The 24,075-nt window shown below is 35.9% G+C and overlaps 1 protein-coding gene across 5 annotated transcripts; it reads left to right on the top strand.

Annotated features, from left to right (window-relative positions):
* G2E3 (G2/M-phase specific E3 ubiquitin protein ligase) lies at nucleotides 1-23,932 on the top strand. Of its 5 annotated transcripts, XM_082318510.1 has the most exons (17): nucleotides 1-150; nucleotides 1,582-1,711; nucleotides 3,095-3,150; nucleotides 4,192-4,289; nucleotides 6,339-6,440; nucleotides 7,025-7,149; nucleotides 8,898-9,063; nucleotides 9,778-9,884; nucleotides 10,946-11,062; nucleotides 12,430-12,560; nucleotides 12,658-12,790; nucleotides 13,485-13,610; nucleotides 14,741-15,051; nucleotides 15,753-15,934; nucleotides 16,101-16,273; nucleotides 18,542-18,741; nucleotides 19,393-23,932. In XM_082318510.1, exons 3-17 carry the CDS (start codon nucleotides 3,114-3,116, stop codon nucleotides 19,623-19,625), a joined length of 2,241 nt encoding a protein of 746 aa, XP_082174636.1. In that variant the 5' UTR covers nucleotides 1-150; nucleotides 1,582-1,711; nucleotides 3,095-3,113; the 3' UTR covers nucleotides 19,626-23,932. The 5 variants fall into 5 exon arrangements, with proteins under 5 accessions (XP_082174636.1, XP_082174638.1, XP_082174635.1 ...); XM_082318512.1 differs by lacking the exon at nucleotides 1,582-1,711 and having other exon boundaries at nucleotides 12,430-12,554; XM_082318509.1 differs by lacking the exon at nucleotides 1,582-1,711.
* The last annotated feature ends 143 nt before the right edge of the window (nucleotides 23,933-24,075 follow it).

Raw genomic sequence — 24,075 nt, 5'->3', positions numbered from 1 at the left:
GGCGGGCGCGGCGGTGGGCGGAGCGGGGGGCTGGCTTCCCGCTTCCGGAACGGCGGCGGATGTTGGGGTTTGAATTGTCTGTCAGTTAGCGCGGGCGGCCCGACGTCGGGGCGGCCGGCGGAGCGCGTTGTCGGCGGGGCTGCCTCCGGGGTGAGTAACGCCTTAAGTGGGCTGAGGCTTTGCCCTGCTGCCTCTGGCCTCGGGGTTGGCTGCGCCTGGGGTAAGGAGGCGAGTGCCGCCTTAGAAGGGGCGAGGAGAGGCGGGTGGGGCGTTGAGCCGCTGAAGGGACAGTTTAAACCGCCGCGGCAGGGGAGCCCCCTGCTTCTCCGCGAGGGGAGCGACGGGCAACAGCTTCCCGGCCCCTGCTCTGAGGGGCGAGCGGTGCCTGGCTCCCGACGCTTGTCTGGGGGCAGGAGATGGCGGAATAACTAATCTGAGAGGAGACCTTCCCTCTCTTCCTATCACGCTTCTGGGAGGAAAAACAGCGGGAGGCGAGCAGCGTCCCGAGGAGACTCGCCCCGTGCGGCCGCGGGGAGGGGGGCTCGCCGGGTGGCTCTTCCCACACCACCTGCCGCGGCCGCTGTGCCTTTTAAAGAGACGCCGGTCGGGTTTGGTGGTCGAACCCGCGTGGGACTCGGACAGTAAGCGGCCACCCGAACCTTAACCAGCTGGGGCTCCTCGGCGTGGCGGGAGCTGTGCCGCTGCCGCCCGGGTGGTGGTTGCTGCGGGGTGGGTTTCTGTCGGGACACGGCGTCGTGTTATAAACCGCGAGATGAACTGGAGACCCTGCCGCATGTAAATTCAGGACACGCAGCATGAACGGATGGGATCTGGGAGGGTTCCTTTGTTCGTACGCTAGGCAAAACGTGTACCTGAAACCCTGCCTCTTGGGGTTGCTTTTTGCTTTTTCTTTTCCCATCCTCTAGTTAAAAAACTCTTAAAAACACCTTATGTTCCGGAGCAGTAAAGAGTTATAGAACTTAGCAAAACCTAAATATTCATTCTGAGGATTTATTTAGCCTGTTTACGCAAAGTAGGTACATTCTATTTACACTAAGGTTTTTGTAAACACTGGGTGATAATGCGTTTCTGTCTTGCAAATAGACGGATACGGAATTGCTTTGTTCCTGTAGAAAGCCCTGTAGGACCTATGCATGGAGCCTCGATGGTTGTTCTCGCATATCTTTTAACTTGCAAATTTGAACTCCGGGTTCATTTCCTTGAAAGAGTTTGAGAAAAGTAGAAGGAATTGGGGGGGGCGGGGGGCGGTGTAGTGATTTTTTTTCTGTTTTGCTGGAGGCAGGGAAAGGTAGGAGGTGCTTTTCTTGTTTCCAGCCACATAGGTGCGTTCTCCACCTGGTAGGGCATTTTACAACAACACACTGAGGTGAAAATCTGGTCTTGTGGTGTTATATATAGATTGCTTCTTTGCTGTATTACCCTAGTAGACTCGGGACTGTGAAACTGACAGTGACCATTCTTGGTAAATCCCGAAGAGAAGGCAATGTGTGTGGGCTGGGTGCTTGTCTTTTGCTCTCCCTGTACCTGATTAAGTAAGTGTATTTATTTTTTGTAATTTAGAAAGAGGGAAGTGTGTTTCTGGAAAAACTGGAACCTGAAACCAATTATTTCATCTGACTGGAGATGCAGTGTGCGCAGAGTGCAGTGTGTGTTCTTAAGAGCCTCTCGACCTAATTTGGTTGCGGCATTGGTTAGTTTGTGTTTGATTTCCTTTTAGACCGTTTTGTGGCAAAGGTCTTTTGTGTACAACTACTCCGGTTCTCTAAGAAAGTGCAATGGCGTAGAGCAGTTGTCTTATGCCTGGGACTTCTACCTGCCCTTTTTTTTTTTTTTTTTTCTTAATACAACTCCTTTTCTAAAATTACAGTCAAATGTCTGCAGTAGTTTATTTGCAATAGTTTGGATTAGCCTGAGGTTTGTTCCTGAAGCCTGTACCTGGCAGTCATCTAAGCTGTGAATACCAAAACCCAGATAGCTCGGAGTCTATCAGGCTTCTGGTTTGGACATTGGATTTGTTACTGGCTGCCTCCCTGCTCACTTCGGTGTGTGTGAAGTTGTCCACCTACCTGTGAGGTCCAGCATGGATCTGCAGGCAATCACCCGTGATTGCAAAACTTATGTAAAGCTTTCGTCAACTTCCTAAGAGAAGGCAAGTCAAAGATCTATAGATATGTTCCTAAAAGGGTTTTACTTTGCACTAGAGAAAACATAATCATCTTACTGCTGCTGTGAAGAAACGTCTATTTTTTTTTTTTTTTTTTCCAAGGTGGGCTAGGATGCGTGGTGTGGCACACAGTAAAGGCCAGCTCCCGGTATATCCATGTTAATATATCTTGGGGATCTAATTTTTAGGGGTGTGTGATGTTTCAAAGAAATGTGGATTAGGTCAATGTTTCTAAATAAATTACTCTCCACTTCAGAATGTAAAATACATAGTTCTAAATAATGTAAATTCCCCTGTATGCATGTCCCTGTTTTGGATTCCTCACTTTTTTTTTTTTTTTTTTTTTTTTTTGGTCTTAGATCAGGACTTCTTTGACTAGGCCAGGATCCTGCATTTTCTCCAAACAATGGAGACTATCTTCATAGTTTCATCACTATCCTACCTAGCTATTTTTTTCTTCCAAGTTCCTCATGTTAATACAATCTTTATTTGAGTAGGAGTCGCTGCCACTTCCTTGGTTGCCCTTGGATCATTATTTTTGCTGTTTAAAATAACTACAAACTCTTCTGTACAATTAAGTCTATACATAACTAGCTGTTGCATTGGGCTTTTTTTTCTCTTTTGAAAATGAAATATCTTGTTTGATAGTTTGGGAAAATAGTTAAAAGTTGCTACATGTTTCATTGGTCTGGGAATATTTTTTTCTGAACATTTGCATCCTGCTTTCTGAACCCCTATCTCTCACAATAATGTTTGAATTATAATATTCTTTTGTTCTTGATCCCATTTCTACTTTAGTGAGTTTGAGATATTTTTTTTTCCAATTTAAAATAAAATGTAAAAGTGGTATATAATGGTCATTCTTAATGCACTAGATGTATTTAACATCTCATTTCTTTTTCATGACAGACAGCCAGAAGAACTCAGGATGAGTAAAAACAATAATTTTGACATTCAAAGTCCATGTAAGTAAGGTTTTTATTAAATAGTTATAGAATCTTCAATCTGCATATGTAATACCAATTATAACTTGCTTTACTTTTGCTCAAAGAACAGGTGGATTTTCAGTAATCAAATTGCATTGGAATCATTTGTCTCAGGGAATGAACAAGAAATAGCATGTAAACTTCCTTGGATTTGTTTGCTGTAATTGGAATATTTAAAAATAGTCTTTTCTACAGATGTTTTAAGAAAGTAACCTTGGGAATTCAGCTGCCAAATCACGCACAGCTGTGTTTGAGATGTATCATTCAAGATTTTCATAGGCTGAATCAGTACCTCTATTTTTGTCGCTACTATGACTGCTCTTGATGTTAGAATATTGAAAATGTATCTGATATATCTATTGAGAATTGAAGGGAAGCTATTAAATGGCTGCGGAAGTACATTAGTGGGCTAGGAACTGCAGAAATGGGGAAATCCTCCAGGTTTTACTTGACTGCGATGTCTCAAATCCTTGAATGTTTTGAAACTAGCATATGTTTTAAAAGCATTGGTAGCATACGACTTGATATGATCAGGATACCATTCATATGCTTTTCACAAAGGTTATCACATAGGTATACAAAGAAACAGTTAAGTTGCTTCATGGATTCTACTATGGTAATGTCTTTATGTACAATAATAAAAACAATTAGATGACATATTTCACATGCATCTGGACATTGTTGGCCATTTGATAATTGGGTGTTTTGGGAGGAACATTTCAGTTGGGAGCACAATCAGCTTGTGAATTTAGCTTATGTGATAGCCCTCTCCTGAATCAGCAGGCAGGTAGAACTGGTGAAGTATTTTCTTTTTAGGAACTAGAGATGGAACAAATAGTACCCTCTTCTGTATTTACTTTGGAATTCAACATTAAGGAGAGAGGGGTATCTACTGTCCTTTATCCAGTAATCTACTTCAATATGCATGTGATTAAGAGAGATGAAAGTTACAGCTCTACAGCTGATCTGTAGTAATTCCAGTACATTCACTGTGATTATAAACATGATTCTGTATTTTAGTCTGTGTTCTCTGTGGACGGACAGATGACTGCCCTGAAAAGTATGGAGAAAAAAGGACCTATGTGGAATACAATCTCACTGTTCATTATTACTGTTTGGTGAGTATGTGGTATTGATCTTGGAGCTTGTCTATTGTAACAAAAAAAAAAATAAAGTAGTAAAATAGTTAAACAGTATCAAAATAGTTAAATAGTAATAACCTTGTCCAAACAGTTGTTTTAACAGTTTTGTTGTTGTAAAGCTTGAACAGTCAGCTTTAACTTGTCTCCTTGAAGGCTTGTACTTGTCAGGTGCAGCAGATGAAACAAATCCCAACAAGCCTTTATTCAAAGCTAAATTCTGTTCATGATCCATTTAAATGAATTACTTAATTAATTCTCCCAACCTGTCATAGCAATGAAGGTACATGTTTAGAGAAAGGGAACAGATTGCACCTACATATTTGCTTCTATAAGAGAAGGGTAGTTTCAAAACTTGGAATGTGAAAATTCCACCCCTTGTGGAAAAAGTAGAGAAAAGTTGTCTTCTTTTTCTCATTTCTCACTAGTTCTCGTTTGGCTGTGAGTTATTCTCTGACATTACATAGGACATTGTAGTACTTAAGAAATAGTCCTACCTTTCAGTTTAGTAATATATACCGTATTGATCATATACAGCTATAGTGTCACTATTTAGTAAAAGCTTAAAATTTGAACAAAGTTGTGGATATAAACTATAGTTGAGTATCTTTTGTTATCACACTTGACATTTTCCAAGATTCATATTCTTAAAGGTATACTTAAACTACCTTTTGAACTCTTAAATTTTTGCAGGTCTTTAAAATAATATGACTACTTAAAAAAAAAAAAGAGGTGTTTTGTTTGTTAATAAATACAGTTTGAAATTTTTTTTCCCAAGTTTACAAAAACAGTCTACAGAATATCAGGAACAATTTGGGGGTTTTGTTTGGTTGTTTTTTTTCTCAACCAGTTCTTTAAGGATTGTGTTGATTACAGGTGGCTTAATAGGTTGGATATTGAATCCTTTGAAGACTAGGTAGAGTGGAGGTTTTCTAAAGTTACATAAAGATAGGATTTTTTTTTTTCTTAAATTCTAAGCATCTGGAAGGAAATTTAGGTCTGTTCATGAAAATTTTGTCTCGTACGTAAGGCCACATGAAATGACAGGAAAAAGTCCTTTCCAGAACAGCTAGGAAAGGGCATGCTTGCAACACTGAGCCTTATGATTTATAAGATATTTTACTGTGATGAGCTTCCTACAGTCATGTTTTAGGTTCTGGTCCCTGCTTCTTTTTAAAACAAACAAACAAAACCCCATGATTTTACTTAAATATAGTGAATATTAAATAAGAAAAGAGTTCTTCCAGAAAGAGGCCAGTTAGTGGTGCAGTTTCATTTTTCTTTGCCAAATGTCTCACATTTGGAAAAAATATATACTTAATTGGTTTTGGTATAAAATTTTAGATTTATTTGACTAAAATATTGATAAAACTCTGTAGTTAGAAAATGGTGCTGTGTTGAAATTATAAAATGAGAACTATAAAATGAGATTGTAAAGAATATAGGAGGCATCAAGTTGTGAAACTATTTAGTTATTTGAAGTTTGTGATGTGCCTTACTAAGTAACTTTAATCTAAATTATCATCAGGCTCTTCTGACTTGCCTAGTTACTTGATTCTGTTTTTATTTAATTCTCCTCTAAAGTGAATTACTTCTCCTCTTAGGTTGCACTTCAGTAGAGATACTTCCTACTGTGCTTCATTATCTCCACAGCACAGTTGTCATTCACATTAACTAAACTAATTTAATTTTACTTTCTCGGAAGCTTTAGATGCTGAAAGTAATTGTTTGACAATTATCTGAGTAGTCCATATAATTCAAAAAGGAAGGTACAATACACCATCTTGGGCTCTATAGTGTTATGTAAGATTTTGATGTTATAAAATATTTATTTTCATGTTACTAGTTACTATTCCCTGTTGTGTCATATTAGACAAATACATAGATGTTTTGGATCAGTTTTTTAATCATTAAAATGTTTGCACACGAGCTTTGTTAGACTAAACTTCTCTCTTACTTGACAAATGCAGTGTAGGTAATTTTAAATCTTTAGGGAGGTGTATGTTTTAAAATAATTTGTTTTCATAGTTGATGTCAAGTGGCATTTGGCAGAGAGGGGAAGAAGATGAAGGTGTAGATGGATTCTTAATCATGGATATTAGAAAAGAAGTAAATAGAGCTGCAAAACTGGTAAGAATGAAGTCTTTGGTAAAGCAACTTTTAAGTGCGCTTAGTATCGCCTGCGGGGTTTGTTTTATCTTCTTTTCTTTCTTCAACGGGCAGTGTACTGAGCCCTTTCAAGCATCTGAATTTTACATTTAAGTAACAAGTATATTGGGTTTGTGGAAGCCACAAGGGACTATAAAACCTCCAGAAGTTTGCTAATATTTTTATTTCCTCGGTATGTTGCAGATAAATAAGAGCAAATTACACATGCATAATAACTCATGACATTATGCTGAGCCTCAAGCTGACATTATATAATTTTCTAGATGCAACTAAACTATAGATACTGGTAAAATAACTTGTATTTTGGCTTACATGTCACAAGACAACATCCATATAAAACAATACATAATCAAAGCCTGTGAAATAACTATATATCTTTACTCTTTGAAATAAAGCTAAAACACAATAGTCTTGTCACAGTTACAATCTATTGGCCGATATCCTTTCTTGCACACTTTATAATTTTTCTATTGCTTTAATTCCTGCAATTTTACTTGGACTTTACATGTTAATATTCTGTTATTTCTAAAACAAATTATTCCTAGAAATGTAATATCTGTAAGAAAAAGGGTGCTTCAATTGGATGTGTAGCTCCCAAATGCAAACGAAGTTACCATTTTCCTTGTGGGATACAAAAGGAATGTATTTTCCAGTTCATGGAAGACTTCAGGTAAGTTCTGGGATTTTGTTGCTTTCTCATTTTCAATTCATTATATTTATACAGGAGGTGATTTGTTTTTTCATGGGTTGTCATTGGATAGGGTGTTAATTATAAATGACACCTGGGTTATCTAAGGAAAAAAAATATCTGATTTGTGGAAAATACAAAGGCCAAGCAGTTATATTGCATACCTAGTACTTATAAACTAAATTCTCAACACCTTTAAAGATATAATTTAATGCTTCTACAAGTAGTTCAATTGTTTATAAAATTGAGCATTAAGTCCTAAACTCTGAAATAAACTGCAAAATAGTTGGGTTTGATTTTTTTTGTTTGTCTGCCTCCTGTGCCTTTGTTGAAATGGCAATCACTTGTCTGGCTATCTTTCTCAGCAGTCAAAACACACTGTATGCTATGCCGTTGTGTTTCAAAGCACAAGGCTTCTAGATCTGCTTATTAGAGACGGACTGCAGGAGAAATGAGTTTAATATCAAATGTCTAAAAAAAATTTTATTTTCTTTTACTATTATCTGTCCAGCATCTTGGCTGTAGTCAAAATACTCCTGTGTGCATTTGATAATGGCTTTATTCTGCCTACTGTAAGCTGAGTTTGTAGGGTGGGTGGATTGAAGTCTGGCAGGCACTTTAACTTCTTAAATAAATGACTTGTATTAAGTCAAGCACATGTAAAAATAATGCATTTTCAGAAAGGTTTCTTCTAGAGCTGCATTTCTTGGCTGTCTTATTTCTTTGAAAGTGTGCTAAATTACAAAATTCATCGCGCTACCTAGACTCTGCAGAATCAATCTGCAAACTCAAAATTGCGCCTTTAATGTCATGTAACATTGAAATATAGGAAGAATTTGCGATTCTGAGGACAGGAAACGCATTATTTGGATGAAAATAAGTTTTGAGAGAAAGGGGGTGTATGATCTCTGTAATTTACAAAGCTTCAGTTAGCAACACTGTTCTTCCTTAATGTTGTTCTATTGACTTGCTCTGTTAGATACATGATTTGTTTACATGTGTGTTGTGGTTTAACCCTGATAGGCAGCAGAGCACCACACAGATGCTTGCTCACTACCCCCAGCAGGATGGGGAGAGAATCGGAAGGGTAAAAGTGAGAAAACTCGTGGGTTGAGATAAAGACAGTTTAATAGGTAAAGCAACAGCTGCATGTGCAAGCAAAGCAAAATAAGGAATTCATTTACTACTTCCCATCAGCAGACAGATACTCAGATATTTCCAGGAAAGCAGGGCTTCATCATGTGTAACAGTTACTTGAGAAGACAAATGCTGTAACTCTGAACATCTCCCCTTCCTCCTTTGTCCCTCAGTTTCATTGCTGAGCTTAACATCATGGTATGGAATAGCCCTTTGGTCAGTTGGGGTCAGCTGTCCCAGCTGTGTCCCCTCCGAGCTTCTTGTGCACCCCCAGCCTCCTCACTGGTGGGGTGGGGTGAGAAGCAGAAAAGACCTTGATGTTGTGTAAGCGCTGCTCAGCGATAACTGAAGCATCCCTGTGTTATCAACACTGTTTTGATCACAAATGCAAAACACAGCACCATACAAGCTACTCTGAATAAAATTAACTCTATCCCAGCCAAAACCAGTATGTGTCTTCCTTTTTAGCTTGTTGCACAGCATTTATTCATGAAAAACATATAATAGGGAATTCATTTAGCTATCTTCAAATTTTATGACGAAGGTTCTTAAAACATTGTTTTGATAAGGGAACCTTAAATTATTATTTTTAGATCTTACTGTTGGGAACATAAACCAGTTCAAAAGTTTCCAGATCAAGAATCTAGAGGAACTTCGCAGTGTACCATATGCCTGGATTTGGTTGAACAGCTTCCAGTGTACACCGTATTGAAAAGCCCTTGCTGTAAAAATGCTTGGTTTCATCGAGAATGCTTGCAGGTAACACAGGTTCTACCTTTCTTTTTTCTCTTTGCATTCATGGAGATCACATTTCTGTTGTGTTTAAAAATAATGGAACAGTTGCTTAAAATTGTGTGAAATTGCTTAGGGTTAATGTAGGCAGTAGGTATGGAGATATACTAGGTTTGAAGGACAATGCTAAAATTGTGATTTGGAGACGTCTTATAAGGAGGATTCTTTTTTTTCATGCTATTAATTCTGTGCACACAGCCACACACCCACAACGTTTCTGCATGTGTGATACGCTTCATGCCTTTAGTTGCTTTAGGAACTGAAGACCAACCTAGGTAGTTGCCATCTTGCAAGTCATTATGTGCAGAATCTAAATGCTAAAAATGTCTTTTATCCATCATCAGTTCTGTTTGCCTAAGTCCAGAGTGGGAAAAAGTTATAAGGTTCTTTTTGTTAACTCATTCTAGATCTGGAGAGGTTGACTGAAACGGATTGTGCTTTAGTTTATGAACCTGATTCTAGCATGTGAGCTCTTGTCCTTTAAAGGAAGAGAAAATGCTCGCCATTTGCTTCAATGTCAAGTGACATTATGATTGATGTCAGCGTTAACATCCATGTCAGGACAGTATCCATGAATGTAATGGTAATAGATATTAAGGCATTATTTATTGGCATCCTAAGGATGGTAGTAATTCAATAATTGGTTTGGTTTTTTGTTGTGTTTTTTTTTTCTTGACACAGTATCAAGCTTTGAGTGCTGGGATATTTTTCTTTAGGTGCACAGTATGTAATAACAAGGACAAATTTCAGAAAGAAATGTTGAGAATGGGCATACACATTCCAGAAAAGTAAGTAATTTTGTAAATAATGACTCTTCTATAAAAATTTTGGTAGGGTGTTAAAACCATTTTTTATTTATTCTTTAGAACTGCATCTATTAATATGTGAAACCTCAGTTCTACCTTCAATGGTAGAATTGTTTGGTTTGGTAAGGAGTAGCCCGTTTCCTTTTAGTTATGCACAAAAATTGTCAAAGGCCAGAGTAGTCATCTCAAATGCAAGCAGCTCTGAAAAGTCATTTTTAATGCCCATGATTCAACCAGGGACCTATTTAAAAGATCAACACACTTCTTAAATACAATAATTTCACACTAACATAGAGGTTGCTGAGAAGTGTATTTTCTGTGCCCAGGTTTTTAAATTATCTGAATTTCTGTCCAGACAGTATTATAATCAACTGATTACTCAGCCATACAGCTTCCATCTTCTCCCAAGGGATTGCTAAGGATATGTTTAGTATAACAACTGCTTCTAAAATTCTGAGCTGTTTTTCATACATTTCCACCATTTCATGGGGCTCAAAATAAGACAGAAAGTGATCAGAATGATGTTCCTTTGTTAGAAGTATTATTCCTTAATAACTATGAGTCTCTTCAGAGACTACCATTAATTCCCTCTGGAGACAGAAGCTCAAGATTTTGGAGTGGAAGAAGAGTCAAAATACTTGATGAACTTTGCTGTACTGGCCTGGAAAATTCTGAGTTACTTTTCATGAGACCATTTTCAATGGTAACTTGAGTAGACTGCCAACACAAATATCCATGTCTGCTGTGAGAGAGAAAGCAGAATAACATGAAACAGAGCAAACATGCACTGAGGTCATGCAAAAAATAAATACTTTAATCAAAGTAACTGCACACAAGAAAAAGTCTGTCTGTGTCTTTTATAGTATTACTTTTGTTCCTAGACTTTTTTCTTCCTCCTCTCAGATGTCTAGTTGTTGCCTAGAATGTTACATAATTGAAATATCTTCATGTGGTTATTACATACATCTTTTCCAAAGGCAGAGTAACCCATTTAAACGATTGGAAATACAGTTGTAATAACAGATCTTCTGCCTTGTTTATAGGGATGCATCATGGGAACTTGAAGAGAATGCATATCAAGACCTACTGCAATGTTATCAACACTGTGACATTAAAAGATGTCTCTGCAAGAAAGGAAGAGACTATAATGAACCTGATAGGTATGATGCTTTTGCAGGAAGGTATAACCTAGGATGGAATAGTTCTTCGCTGTGGTTTGTTTGGGTTTTTTTAAAATGCTTTAATACTTTTCAGCATCGGGTTTTAATGTCAAGCCAAGACACTGTGTCCAAAAAAAAAAAAAAAAAACCTTGTTTTATTCCCTATAATCATAATACTTGAATACTAATTTTCTCTAATCAGGTTATAAAAGCCAAGAAACCCAAACCAATCTATTATCAGTTATCTTGTCCTTGTTCTCATTTGATACAGAGCTGAAGTAGAATTTGTACATCCACATAACATGTAGAATAGCGCGTCCCTAAACTAATGTTGTGTATCTTTGATTCAAAGCTTAACTCAACATTTTAATAATTGTTAGAATACTTAATACCTTTACAAGAAATTAATTAAAATACTAGATTAGCTGAAATTAACTAGCTGTAATTAACTAGCTGTGCAAAATCAATCTAGCTGTGAGCTATCACTCTGCATTCAAATGGCAGCTAGAATATTGCTGATAGCTTAACGAGAGGCTTGAGTGATCTTGTAAAAGGCTTTATTCTGCTCTACCACTTGCTTAATTTTTTATTAACAAGTTCATTTTCTACATTCTTTCTTGTTTTATTTGTGTGCTTCTGAAATGTATTTCTTCCATTGGTATGAGTATACTCAAAGCTCTCAGAGCCTCTACTTTGAAGACTTGTTTCTGTAGTACTGTGGTAGGTTACTCCCTGTAGACATTAACTTTGCTTTGTACAGATTTGACCAAACATTGCTTGGTTCATTTGTGGTATGTGTGCACCTCAGGATTTACTTCGCCTTTAAGAGTTGTACCATAGGTTTCCAGTATTTGAACTAATATTAGTCACATTGTTCCATTGTGTGTTTAAGCAAAATTGAAGAAATCTAGACAAAAACCTAACATACTTAAACACTGCCATTAATGAAGAGTCTTATTCAGAATGTGTAAGAATAATCAGATATGCTCCTTGAAAAAATTTACCATTTGGAAAAGCTGAATGGTGGATACCCATAAAATACAGAGGATGTTGTTGGCTAGCAACATGAGGAGAAAATATTGGCTGTACGCTATTGACTTCCAGGCAGGGGAGCACACTAACTTATAGCCTCTTTCAATACAAGGTGCTGGAACATGGGTAGCTTTTTTTTTTTTCTTGTTGCAGCCAGGAGTTGTGAGTACATCTTGTCTGAAGAAAGTTCCCCTTCATTATATACAGTCCTTCCAGATTGATAAAATTATGCTTTGTTAGTTTAGTGTCCGGATTAGACTTACTGTTTAATATTCTTTGTTTTAACTAGCCTCATTCTTCTGTCTAATTCTAAATACATAAGTTTTTAATTTTAGTAAATGGGAAATAAAGCGTTGTCAGTGTTGTGGTTCCCGTGGAACTCATTTGGCCTGTTCATCTATGAAGTCATGGGAGCAAAACTGGGAGTGCATGGAATGCAGAAGTATCTTTGCAAAATCAGGTAAAGGTATGGATGTGACAGTGACTTCTTAAAATGATAAATTTTAATACTATGTATGTTACAGCTAGCAAACTCACTAAATGAATATAATTTAATCATACAGGGAACTATAGCAAACAGAAGAAGCGTTCTTTGGCTATCTGTGAAAAGACAGATGGGACAACTTGTTTGCTGGAAGAGCCATCTCCAAAGTGCCCTCGGCAGTCACCCGGATCTCAACGCAGTTTTGTTCTCCAGTGTGTAATTTTCTGTTTTCAAGCAAAAACTTATTATAATGTAAAATAGTATTTAAACATGAGGAGGTGATGGCTTATTCTGTAGGAGAAACTTATTACACTAAATTGCAAATTTAAGAAACTTGGAGTAAAGTTTAGTGATGGAAGTTTTCGGAGTAAGCTGTGAACTCTGTAAATTTCCTATAGTTATTCACATTCAGAGGCATGTAAACAAGTTTTTACTTTGATAAAATTAGATCCTTGTAAAAGTAATCTTAACAATTTAGAGGTAACTTTGAATGTACCAATAGCGAAACTTAAAGCTAAGGTTGCTTATCAGTATTTTTTCTATGTTGAGTGTGCTAGAAATCTAGCTTAGAGATGTTTATATAAATAATGTTTTCCTCTGCTGTAATAAAGATTTTTCAAGTCTGTAGAAATTAGTATTTTTAGTTTTTACTTATTGTATCAGTCAGGACTTCCATCTCGTGTTTGGGATGCAACTGAAAACGGATCCTAAACCCACCACATAAGAAAATAATGAATTATTATTTTTTTAAATCGTAGTTCAGGCTCTAATGGACCTTATGTAAATGAACATAAAAATGAGATTTAGAACTGAAATAGGGGGGGAATTATATTGCTACCTTCAAATAAGAAATGTTTATGCATTCTTCAATTGTATCTCCTTTTAAAATACTGTTTTGGCTTGTAGATCACCAAAGATAATGTGCCAGAACAGCTTGTCACCCTGCTCACACCTAGAACTTCCAGCATCCAACAGAGTGACGATGTCCTTATCTCCACTGATGTCGAACAGGAAGGGGTCCCTGAGGAAAAAGTATTTTCTTCTATTTTTCTTACGTTGAAGAGTAATCTAGCAAATGGCTTTATACCGTATTTCCTACAGAAAATGGGTGTGGGTGTGTATATAGTGGCTATATATATGTGTGTATATATATATAGTCACTGGAAAAATGGAATGAGTACACTGAAGAGCTGAAGTCATAACTTGATAAGTTACAGCTTCTGCTGTTTCTAAATGCTAGAGGGGAGTGAGGGGAAAAGAATGATACTGAGAATTTTTAGGTTATGTAGTAAAGGGATCAAAACCCAGAAACACATATTTGTCCTTACTGAATTCTTTAGAAGAGGGGGAACAAAAAGAATCCTAATGACTTTCTTCAAATTAGACATGTCCTGAATTTCCCATGTTTTTTTTGCATTTGTACCATAAGAATAGTTCATGATTATGCTAAAATGAGTGGTAAAATAACATGTTTTAATATAGAATATTCAGTTTAAGGATACAAAATTCTTTGTCTTGTTGCGAGTACTTAATTTATGAATTATACCTCTAATATATGCTAAAAATTCTCATGAAAGAATTTGTTACTTCTAGTAGGTAGGGTATTTGAAATACTTGTGGTTGCAAGTTAGAAAACAAAGAAGGGATCTTATTTAGATTGGTATCTTATTTTTTTTAAATGATAACTGCAACATTTCTCCCTGCTCAAAAGTATTTTTGATTATAGTGACAAAGATTAAATATTAGTGATAGTTGACAGTGTATTCTAACTTGGTTGCGAAACATCTCTTTAACACAAACATGGTAAGCTCTTCAATTTCTCACTTGTTTCACATTGTTCAAATGTAAAATGATGGTGTGAGAATTGTTTGGTACTATGTTGGTGTAACTGAATTAAGAAAATAACTATTCATTTTATGCCAAGGTCATTATTTCTACTTCCTTTTTTCTAGTTCTTAGAGGTACTTTAAAATTTGCCACTACAGAGTTAAAATTTGAAGCATCTACACCAAATACTTTACTGATATAATTTAGGCAATACCTACATGTACCAAAGTGTTTAAAGAGGTGTTTTTCTTAATAGATTTTAGGATGCTTCCTGTAAACTGTTGCTAATTATGAATAATAGATGCAATATGAAAATACATGCAATTTTCTCGTAGGCATTTAAGAAAGCAACGAACGGAAGCTTCTAATATACTGAAGGAGTTAAAGCTACAAGTTAATACAAAAACTACAAGGCTTAACATCAATGCAGAAAATATCTGGAATAGTGCTTTGAAAGGATTTAGACAGCGCAACTTCAGTCCTACAAACACTATTGAAATAAAGTTCACAAACTGCAAAAATAGATCAAAGACAGATACTTCTGCTGCATCAAAACACCGTTTCTTCCAATTATTAATGCTTCACCTTCAGAATTCATCGTTGTTTGAGGGCTCTTCTGCAAAGAACTTGTCCCTTGATTTTCAAGGTAATTAAATGCTTTGTTCAAAAATACATTAAGAACTATGTAACTTGAAAGGTTTTTAAATCTTCAGCCAGTATGATTGTCAGATCACAATTATAGTCCTGATGGATAGAAATTGTTTTTTGAATTGTTTTTTTGCTTTTCAATTGTAAAGGGGGGTGGGGTTTGGATTTGTAATAACAAAAAAAATTTGGTTTAATTGGAAAAGTTGATGACAACGAAGGAAAAAATACAGCATATAATTAGACTTGGAACTTTTTAATTAATGCCTTTGTTCTCTACAAGTGAATTTCTTTCTTCCTGACTCACTTTCTCTGTTACTTATTTTCTTTCCTCAAATTTCTAGAACATTATCTCTGGTAGCATGCTCCCTAAAGACCCAAAGTTAGCTTCTTTGAGTTCTTATGCTTCAGAATTAAATGTGCATTGGGTACAAAGTGGCAGAGGAAGTTACATCTCCTCTTAAACCTTGATAGAGGCTGAAGAGTTGTAGTAAAAGAATATGGTACTCCTATGTAAAAAATATCGGTCTTATTGTTTCAACTAGCAGCAAACCTAATTTGTTGCATCTCCTAAAGTAAGAAGGAAGCACATTGTGAGATTTTCTATAAAAAAATGAGGATAGTTTTATGCATATATAGGATATCCAAAAAAATTGAGAATAGTTTTATGCATATATAGTAAATATTTTTTTTTATTTGCAGCTGTAAAAGAGAATCTTTATTTTGAAGCTGGTAAAATGATTGCAGTTTCTCTGGTTCACGGTGGCCCATCTCCTGGTTTCTTTTCCAAAACACTGTTCAATTGTCTTGTCTATGGTCCAGAGAATGTGAAGCCAGCTTTGGAAGATGTTGCTGATGTTGATGTAGCACAAAGAATAAAAATGGTAAATAAAACTAAACTTATTGCCAAATTCTTGTTCAAGACTAGAGATAAAGAAGGGCGTATTGAATATAATTTGAGGTCAAATTAAAAAGCTTAATTTTTTTTATATATATATACACACATACGCATGTAGTAAACAAATTCCTAATTTTTATCTTCTGATACAGATAAAATATGCAAATAGTCTGTCCAGCCTACAGTCTACAATACACGACTGTTACGAATTCCTTGCTGCTGCTGGATGTTTAAGACCTATAACAGCTTTGTGTGATAAGGATATGCTGGTGAATGACATATTGATCCATCACGTAATCAAGAGAACTATTTCACCCTTAGAAAGGTTTGTTCTGTTTGAGTTTTCAAACTTCCTGGATTTTTTTCCCTCACTGAAATACTAAATAATAGGTTGTGAAAACTAACTTTCACATGTTATTACTTATTCTCCATTTAAACCAATGAAATGTACTGTAATTTTCAGTGGATTAAGTAGCAACTGTTAACTAGTCAGTTAAACTGAAAGACTGAAATTATTTCTCTACATATCTGCTTCATTCCACTTCTCCTTGGTTACATTCCTTTTTCAACCTTATGAAGAGGGCAGATTCACAGTTGTAAACTATAGCATGACAAAGACCTTTGCACTACAAAATTTCTCTAGCTTATGTTCGTTTTTAATTCAGAATTGCTTGAATTTAGAATCTTTAAATTTCAGAAGTGTTAAACATATGTTTAGAATTCAAATGAGTTTTCCAGAGTTCTAATTAGGGAATTTGTGTGTGCCATTAGGAGAGCAATAATGTCCACAAGTGTAAGTTGGCCTACTTAGAATGTAAGAATTGCACTGCTGTTTTCATGAGGTAGTGATGACTTCAAATAGCTGGGAAAGTTTCAGCCGTTGACTATTTTTCGATTGGTCTCTGACCCTACTTCCAATTTGCATTCTTCATCTGCTCAGTAAAAAGGCATTGGATGCTAATTTTTCCAACAAGTATAGTTGGATTTATACTTAGCACATTTATGGTGTTATCTTTGACAAATTTGAATCAACTGAATCTCCAAGAGCTATGAAAAAAGTGATTTTGAATGTGAGTGGTTTTTTAGCAAAGTTGAGAGTAATTAGTCTTTCAGTCAAGGCCCTCTGTGGCGTATTTGACCAAGCTATATCATATTTTAAAACTAGTCAGTTAAAGAGTGAAAGGTAATAATTAGCCTGTTTATGGGAAATGTGGTTTTGTGCATTTTTGGAGATGGGCTTAAAATGTGCAAAAGTGAGTAGAGCAAGAATTTGCTTGTCAACATTGAGGACTGAGAATAAATAGTTAGTCACTTTAGCTGCTAATGTTGTACACCACTGACTGTACACTTTCAACATGTTTATTCCTGATTTTACTGATTCAGCCTATCAATATCTAAGAAATAATGAGTAAACAAGTAAAATTTTAGTTCTGATTTCACATGGTGGTTAAACTGTAAAGCCAGTTGCTTGAAATGTTCTTACCCAGTAACTAGTGAAATTTTTTCAACCTGCAGAGCTGTTTTTAAAAAATATATAGATTTAGTTAAATCACAGAATCAGATTGGTGTGTGGGTTGGAAGAGACTTCTGGAAATCATCTTGTCCATCACTCCCTGCTCGAGCCAGGCCACCTAGAACCAGTTGCCCAGGACCATTTCCAGACAGCTTTTGAACATCTCCATGGATGGAGACTCCACAACCTCTCAGGGCAACCTGTGCCAGTGCTCCGTCACCCTTGCAGCAAAAAAGTGTTTCCTGACATTCAGACAGAACCTCCTGTGTTTCAGTTTGTGCCCATTGCCTCTTGTCCTGTCAGTGGGCACCACTGAAAAAAGCCTGGCTCCAACTTCTTCGCACACTCCCTTCAGATACTTCTACACATTGACATTCCACCTGAGCCTTCTCTTCTCCAGGCTGAACAGTCCCAGCTCTCTCAGCCTGTCCTCATATGGTTAAGCTCCAGTCCCTTAGTCACCCTAGTGGCTCTCTCCAGTATGTCCATGTCTCTCTTGTACTGGGGAGCCCAGAACTGGACACAGCACTCCAAGTGTGACTCGCTTGACCTGCTGGCACCACGATTCCTAGTGCAGCCCAGGATACTGCTATTGGCATTTGCCACAGGGAGAAATAATAGTATGTAAACGCATGCAGATGGCAGAAACCAAGTGAAGGCTATCTTTTAAGACACCTCATTTTGCCTAGGGACAAGGAATTTAAACTGTGTCTTCTAAAGGGATATTTGTAAGAAAAATTCAGTATGTTCTTCCATAAAGATTAAAAGTAAACCATGTTCATACAGTCAAGTACCACGAAATAAAGTTAATTTCTGCATATCACTGGTATTTCTTTCATCTGCCCAAAAAGCTCCACAGAAACACTTAGATTGTTAAAATGAGGATTAAATGCATTTTCCAGCATTAAAATAAAATGGGACTAATATGTACAGTTTATTGACAAGACTTAGAGACTGCAGATGGGGAAATTTTATTATGTCCAGTCTTACAGCTTTATAAAATGCAGAGTACAATTAGTTACCTACTGGCTTTCTGATGCATGCGTGCTTTTTTTTTTTTTTTTTCCTTCCCCCTCCTAGTTTTAGGCAAGGTTTGAAAACTCTTGGCGTGCTAGAGAAAATGCAAACGCATCCGGATGTGTTCTCTAGTATTTTGTGCCACAAACCTGAAAGACTTTCAGCAGAAACTATTTGTGATCTCTTCACAATCCATTCCTCATCAGATGTAAATAAAGTTGAAGGTGCTGATTTTTGGATGGGTTATTTGCAAGATGTGGAAAGTAAGTAATTGGTTGGGTTTTTTTATTTTTTTTTTTTTTTTTTTCTTTCCCCCCTTCCCTGTTCAGGTTATTTAGCTGCTGGTGTAAATACGGGGTTTGGTTTGCAGAGTTCACTGGAGTAAATAAATGAAGGTTTTGAGGTCACTATCAGTTCCTAATTGTTCCTTTGTGCCCCCCTTCCTTACTAATTATAATTTCTGAAACTGTTGCCCAATTACAATGAAACTTGAGAGGAGTAAATATCTGAAAGATTGGTGCTAGAACTCCTGTGAGGTTTAAAAACAAACAAAGAAAACCCCACAAACCCAAAAAACCCCTGAGTGGTTCAGAAAAATCCTTTAACCCCCTCTCTTCAGTTTTGCTGTGAACTTATGCTTACTAGATAGTGGTTGTCTCAAAAAAAAGATAGAAAACAGTGGTCTCTTATTGCAGAAGAGTTTATTTTTCTATTCACTTAAAACTTTTCAGAACTAAACCAAGTGCATTTTTCTTGCTAAGTTTTTTCTTATTTGGCCATATAACTGCGTATTCATTCAGCATATTGATCTGGGGTTTCCTGATTTCAGGGTTTTTTTCCTCTAACACAACATGCAGGATAATGGTTTATGGGTAATAGGCAATAAATGATACAACCTAATCCTGTTTTTTTAGGTGGTGAGTCTGTAGTGACATTGGAGGATATTCTGCTCTTCGTAACAGGCTCTTATTCCATACCGCCCGTTGGTTTTGATCCTGAACCTACGATTAAATTTTTGCATATAAGGTATCCCATTGGAAACAGACTCCTTAATTGCTTAGAGCTCCCTATAACAAAGACATATGAGCAGTTTAAAAAGAAAATGGAGTTCACCATCAGAAACACACTTAGAGTTGAAAGAGAATAAATATTTTTGCTACTAAACTGGATGTTGGAGACTTCGATATTCTGCAGGAACGTCTGCTTGCAAATTGCTACTGTATTTTTGGACAGCGTGCTCTCAGCCTTTTCCCACTTTTCTGCCAAAGATATGCTAAAAGTAGTAATCTTGTAAGATGGAAAACAATTTTCAAATGAAAATCCACTTTATCTGTTGAATCACCTTGCTGTTTGAAGTTGGCTTTAAGAGTCAGCAATCTCTTGCAGAAGTACTTTAAATGTCTACTTTTGCTGTAGACAGGTATGAAATGTTACCAAGCTCTGTAACATTGTAGCTGTTTCCCACAGGTAAGTATGTTGATTGTTTTACATACTTCAGGAACTTACCTATCAAAGTCAAATCGGGTACATTTTGAAGATAACTGCTGTAGAGCTTTGTGTCAAGTAAAACTGTGGTGCAGATCTTCAGTTGTTCCATGTATATTTTTTTCAGTAATTGTTTTTATATTGATGATTCATACAAGCCTATGAAAGTTAAGACACTTGGGAGTTTTAAGGTCGTTGTGGTTAGTGCATTAAAATATAATTAAGATCTGGAGAAAACCTAGGGAAGATAGTAAAGCGCAAGAACAAAACCTGGTTGAACTTGAGTTTCTGTTGTTAAACAAAATCTTTGACATTTGCACACATTTCTGCATTCTACTGTTATACATTAGTTTTTAATTATACATATAGCCAAAATTGTAAAAACCAGAAGTAAATCTTGAATATGCAACAATAAGTCATCTTTCAAAATTAAATATAAGAGACTTAATGTTGAGTATGAAAGTATAAGAATTTGTTGCTCATTAGAACATGTTACTTCATCTTCCATGGAAGTCAGTATTCTCGCAGGGATATGCACTAAAACTATTTGTTAAACTAAAGGCAGTCTACATTAAGTTTGTCAGTGCCTGACACTTTTACAGCTTTTCGTCTAAACTCTTCCTGTTCAATTGGAGGTGCATTCTGAGCAGCTTCAACTGTATAAAATATATTTCAATTCTGCAGTATTTGTATATATACCATTAAGCCATAAAAGATAAGTAGTGAAATTCCTCCATGGTCACACTTTAATACTTACTAATACTAAAACTATGAAACTAAAAGGACATTTAAGTACAGATTTTTTTAAATGTATGCAGGGCTCTTGAAATTACTATTTCCCCCCTGTCAGTTTGACCACCTATACCATGTCCCAAACATAGGTTGTGCTACAGATGTACATGGATATATATCTGTATATATCTATATATATATACACATTCTTCAAAATACTGAAAAGTAATCACATACTTTTTTTATTACTATAACTTGTTTTTAATTGAAAATACAAGCAGAATTGCTTTACTTTTGAATGCCTTGGCAAGAAAGTACATCCACAGTAAATTATAAATGGATAGGTGCTTCTGAAAAAAAAAATCCAAACTAATCTGGTTTCAGGTTCTGGTTTATGGTTTGTTGCAAGTATTCCTCTAATTAACAAATTGTGTTACTAAATGCTAATTACGTAGCAGTGTACTGCAACTCAAGAACTGTGGAAGTGGCAGTCAAGGCTCACTAAATTTGAAACCATGCTATAAAGGGTTAAAGACAAGGAGGCAGATGGGTATTTAAATGATATAGTTCATTTAACAATATGCAGGTATTTAGAAATCTTTCTTAAACAGCTTCTCTTTCTTTCTTGCTTGGGAGAGGTGCTAATCTTTCTTTTTATACAGACCTATTTCCATCACTGGGTAACAAAAGCATGCACGCCACTTTCTTTTTTTTTTTTTTTTTTTATTTCAAAGTCTCGTAAGTAAATTATTGCAAAGCTTAGATCAGGCATTTCTCACTACTTTCAAATAGCTAAAACAATCTAATCTCATCAAAGTGCTGTCTTTAGAAATTTAAGAATATTTGAAATTAATAAAGGGCTACTGGTGTTTTCCTGATTCTGAACGAAAAGCATATTAAAGTCCCCTTTTGCATGAGCTCTTGGAGAATGTAATTCGACTTGTTTATATACTAAGCATTTTCTCATTCTCTTCTGATTTTTTTTTCTCCATGTTTGCCGTCTTTGCATAACTTTTGAATGTCATACTGCCAATAACTTCTTTATATTCTTACCCTTCAGAATGGTCTATTACCATTATAAGGAAGGTGGTTTGTTGCAAAAATATTTGCATAATAGTTCATGATGCATGTTCATATTTTTAAGATATAGCAATGAGTCTCCTGCAGATAGAGTATTATACTTTAAAATCGAGTGGCGTACCCAGTGCAGTATTCCTTTTTCTTGCCTAGTTAGAGATAAATATCTTCTGTAATATTATGTTATTTTTCTGTATGTGAAGTACAGAACTTATAGAAGTAGTAGGCAGAGTGTGGATAATTTTAAAGGACAATTCTTGGACTTTTGGTACCTGCAATGGCAAGGGAAATGGTTTAGGACTTGGAACTAAATAAACTGCATTTTAAAACCTTCAATGGAGAAAGAAATAATAAGGTAATGTGAATATAAGGCTTCAAAAAAAAAAAGAGAAAACCTGAGATAAAAATAGTGTTCAGACCTTCTATTGCTTATTAGTTTTGAATTCAGCAGTTGATAGGTTTTATATAAAGGAAGAACTAACCTATTTGTCAGCTGTAAGAGAAATCTTAAGTTAACTTTATCTGCTATACAATGCTATATCAAAACATGGAATTCATAAAACCCTCTAGTCTCTAATATTGCTTTAAAAGATTTTTCTTAAGCAGAACTTGTTCCCCTTTTCTAATACTGAAGTACACATTCAGGACAAGTTATCTTTTCCTTCTTGTCAGTTTGATCAGCTCTATCTGGACATTCTAATATAATCCTCGATATATTCAAGTTGTATTCCTAAATGCTACTATGGAGATGAACTTCCTCTCTTCTGCTCATTTCCAGCATTTATTTATATAGACCAATATTAAATTTACTCAAACTGTTCATTAAACTTCCATTGAATAAGCTGACTTCCAATCCATCAAAACACAGAAAGGTCTCTCTTGTCTGGAAACCGTAGGAGCAATTTCCATACCTATAATGACCATCAGGTTTTCAATTGCTATAGCAGGTCACTGAAGTGCAATATTATCAGGAAGTTTTCATTTTACAAAAACTTTAATCTGGGGCACACCTGGAAATTAGGGAAGTTGCTTACTTTCAGTATTTCTGTAACACAAGGAGAATAATTGCCTATGCATTAGCTGTTGTGTATTAAGTATATTTTTATAGAAGTTACATCTTTTATAAGATTTGTCAGGGCCAGAAGAGAACTATTGCAGTCCTCTTTGACTGTGTTTGGCCAAAGAACTTCACTCTGCAGTTTCTGCATCAAACCCTAAGCTTCCATCTGGAATTAGCACATCAAGTAAGTTATTTATTTCCTAGAGTGATCATTTTCTTATAAACAATAATAGATCAGTATTAGTGGTTTTAGTATGGTCTCCTTAATAAAGCGCATACAATTTAAAAAAAAACTTAAGTTATGTTTGAAAAACCAAGAGATAAGAAATTTCTGTGACTTGCTTTCACCCATGCAAAGGATGCTTACTAGAAAAAGCTGTTAGCGTTTTTAACTGGCTTATGAGTGAAATACAGTCAAAAGGAGAAGAACTTAATATCAGTTTATACTTAAGGCCTAAATCATTGTGTGCTGCAGCTCTGACTTTTTTCATCAAGATGTTCAGTCTTGGGATTGGAAGACTTGAGGGTTTTGAGAGGTATATTTAAAATGTAGAGCAGAGGACTAGTCGTTAATTCACACTCACATTCTGCATGTGCATTTTGAAAACAGTATCAAAAAATTGTCATTCAAATAGAAGGAAACGCAACTCTGGAGGCTACAAAATATGCTTTTAAAGTTTATCTTGATTCTGTATTATATGGTAAAGCATTTTAAAGCTCAAGCTTTACTGTTTCTTAAGGAATGGAATTGCTAGTTGGATAAAAGAAAAATTAAAATGCAAAGACTTCTGAAATGTCAAATCATATGTATACAGAAAATCATTGTCAAAATATTAATGTTTGTATAAAAACGATGCAGCCCTCTGATTTTGTATTGCATAAACTATGTTCTTTTTAAACTTATGGTAATTAGACTGTTGTGCAAGAAAGTATGATTTTGTAAATACGTTTAGCTCTAACTTGAACTGCAGGATCAGTGCCTGAAATGTTGCCTTTTCAAGCAACGTTATACTTGACAGGTGTAGCATCAGTGTTGAAATACTCAGTAATTGTGGGAAATAACTGTCATGTATATGTTCAAAGTGCAATAAAGGGTTAAACTTCTGTTGGAATAAATATGTAACTTTCTTCAGTGTTTTTATTTTGGTGATTTAATAGGTTTTAGCTGTAGAAGTGCCATCACTATTTTCTGTAGTTTCATTTGTGTACCTACGCTCTGTAGCACGTTTACCCAGCTGCCTTT

The sequence above is a fragment of the Platalea leucorodia genome (assembly GCF_965183815.1).
Source record: "Platalea leucorodia genome assembly, chromosome: 7".
NCBI classification, from domain to species: domain Eukaryota; kingdom Metazoa; phylum Chordata; class Aves; order Pelecaniformes; family Threskiornithidae; genus Platalea; species Platalea leucorodia.
This window is presented reverse-complemented; position numbering and strand designations above follow the sequence as displayed.

Excerpts from the sequence above, each read along its gene's own strand:
- G2E3 (XM_082318509.1), top strand. The coding sequence starts at position 3,114 with ATGAGTAAAAACAATAATTTTGACATTCAAAGTCCAT. Across the intron at positions 11,063-12,429 it reads GACTATAATGAACCTGATAG|TAAATGGGAAATAAAGCGTT; the intron begins GTATGATGCTTT and ends TTTTAATTTTAG. Across the intron at positions 13,611-14,740 it reads AAGGGGTCCCTGAGGAAAAA|GCATTTAAGAAAGCAACGAA; the intron begins GTATTTTCTTCT and ends ATTTTCTCGTAG.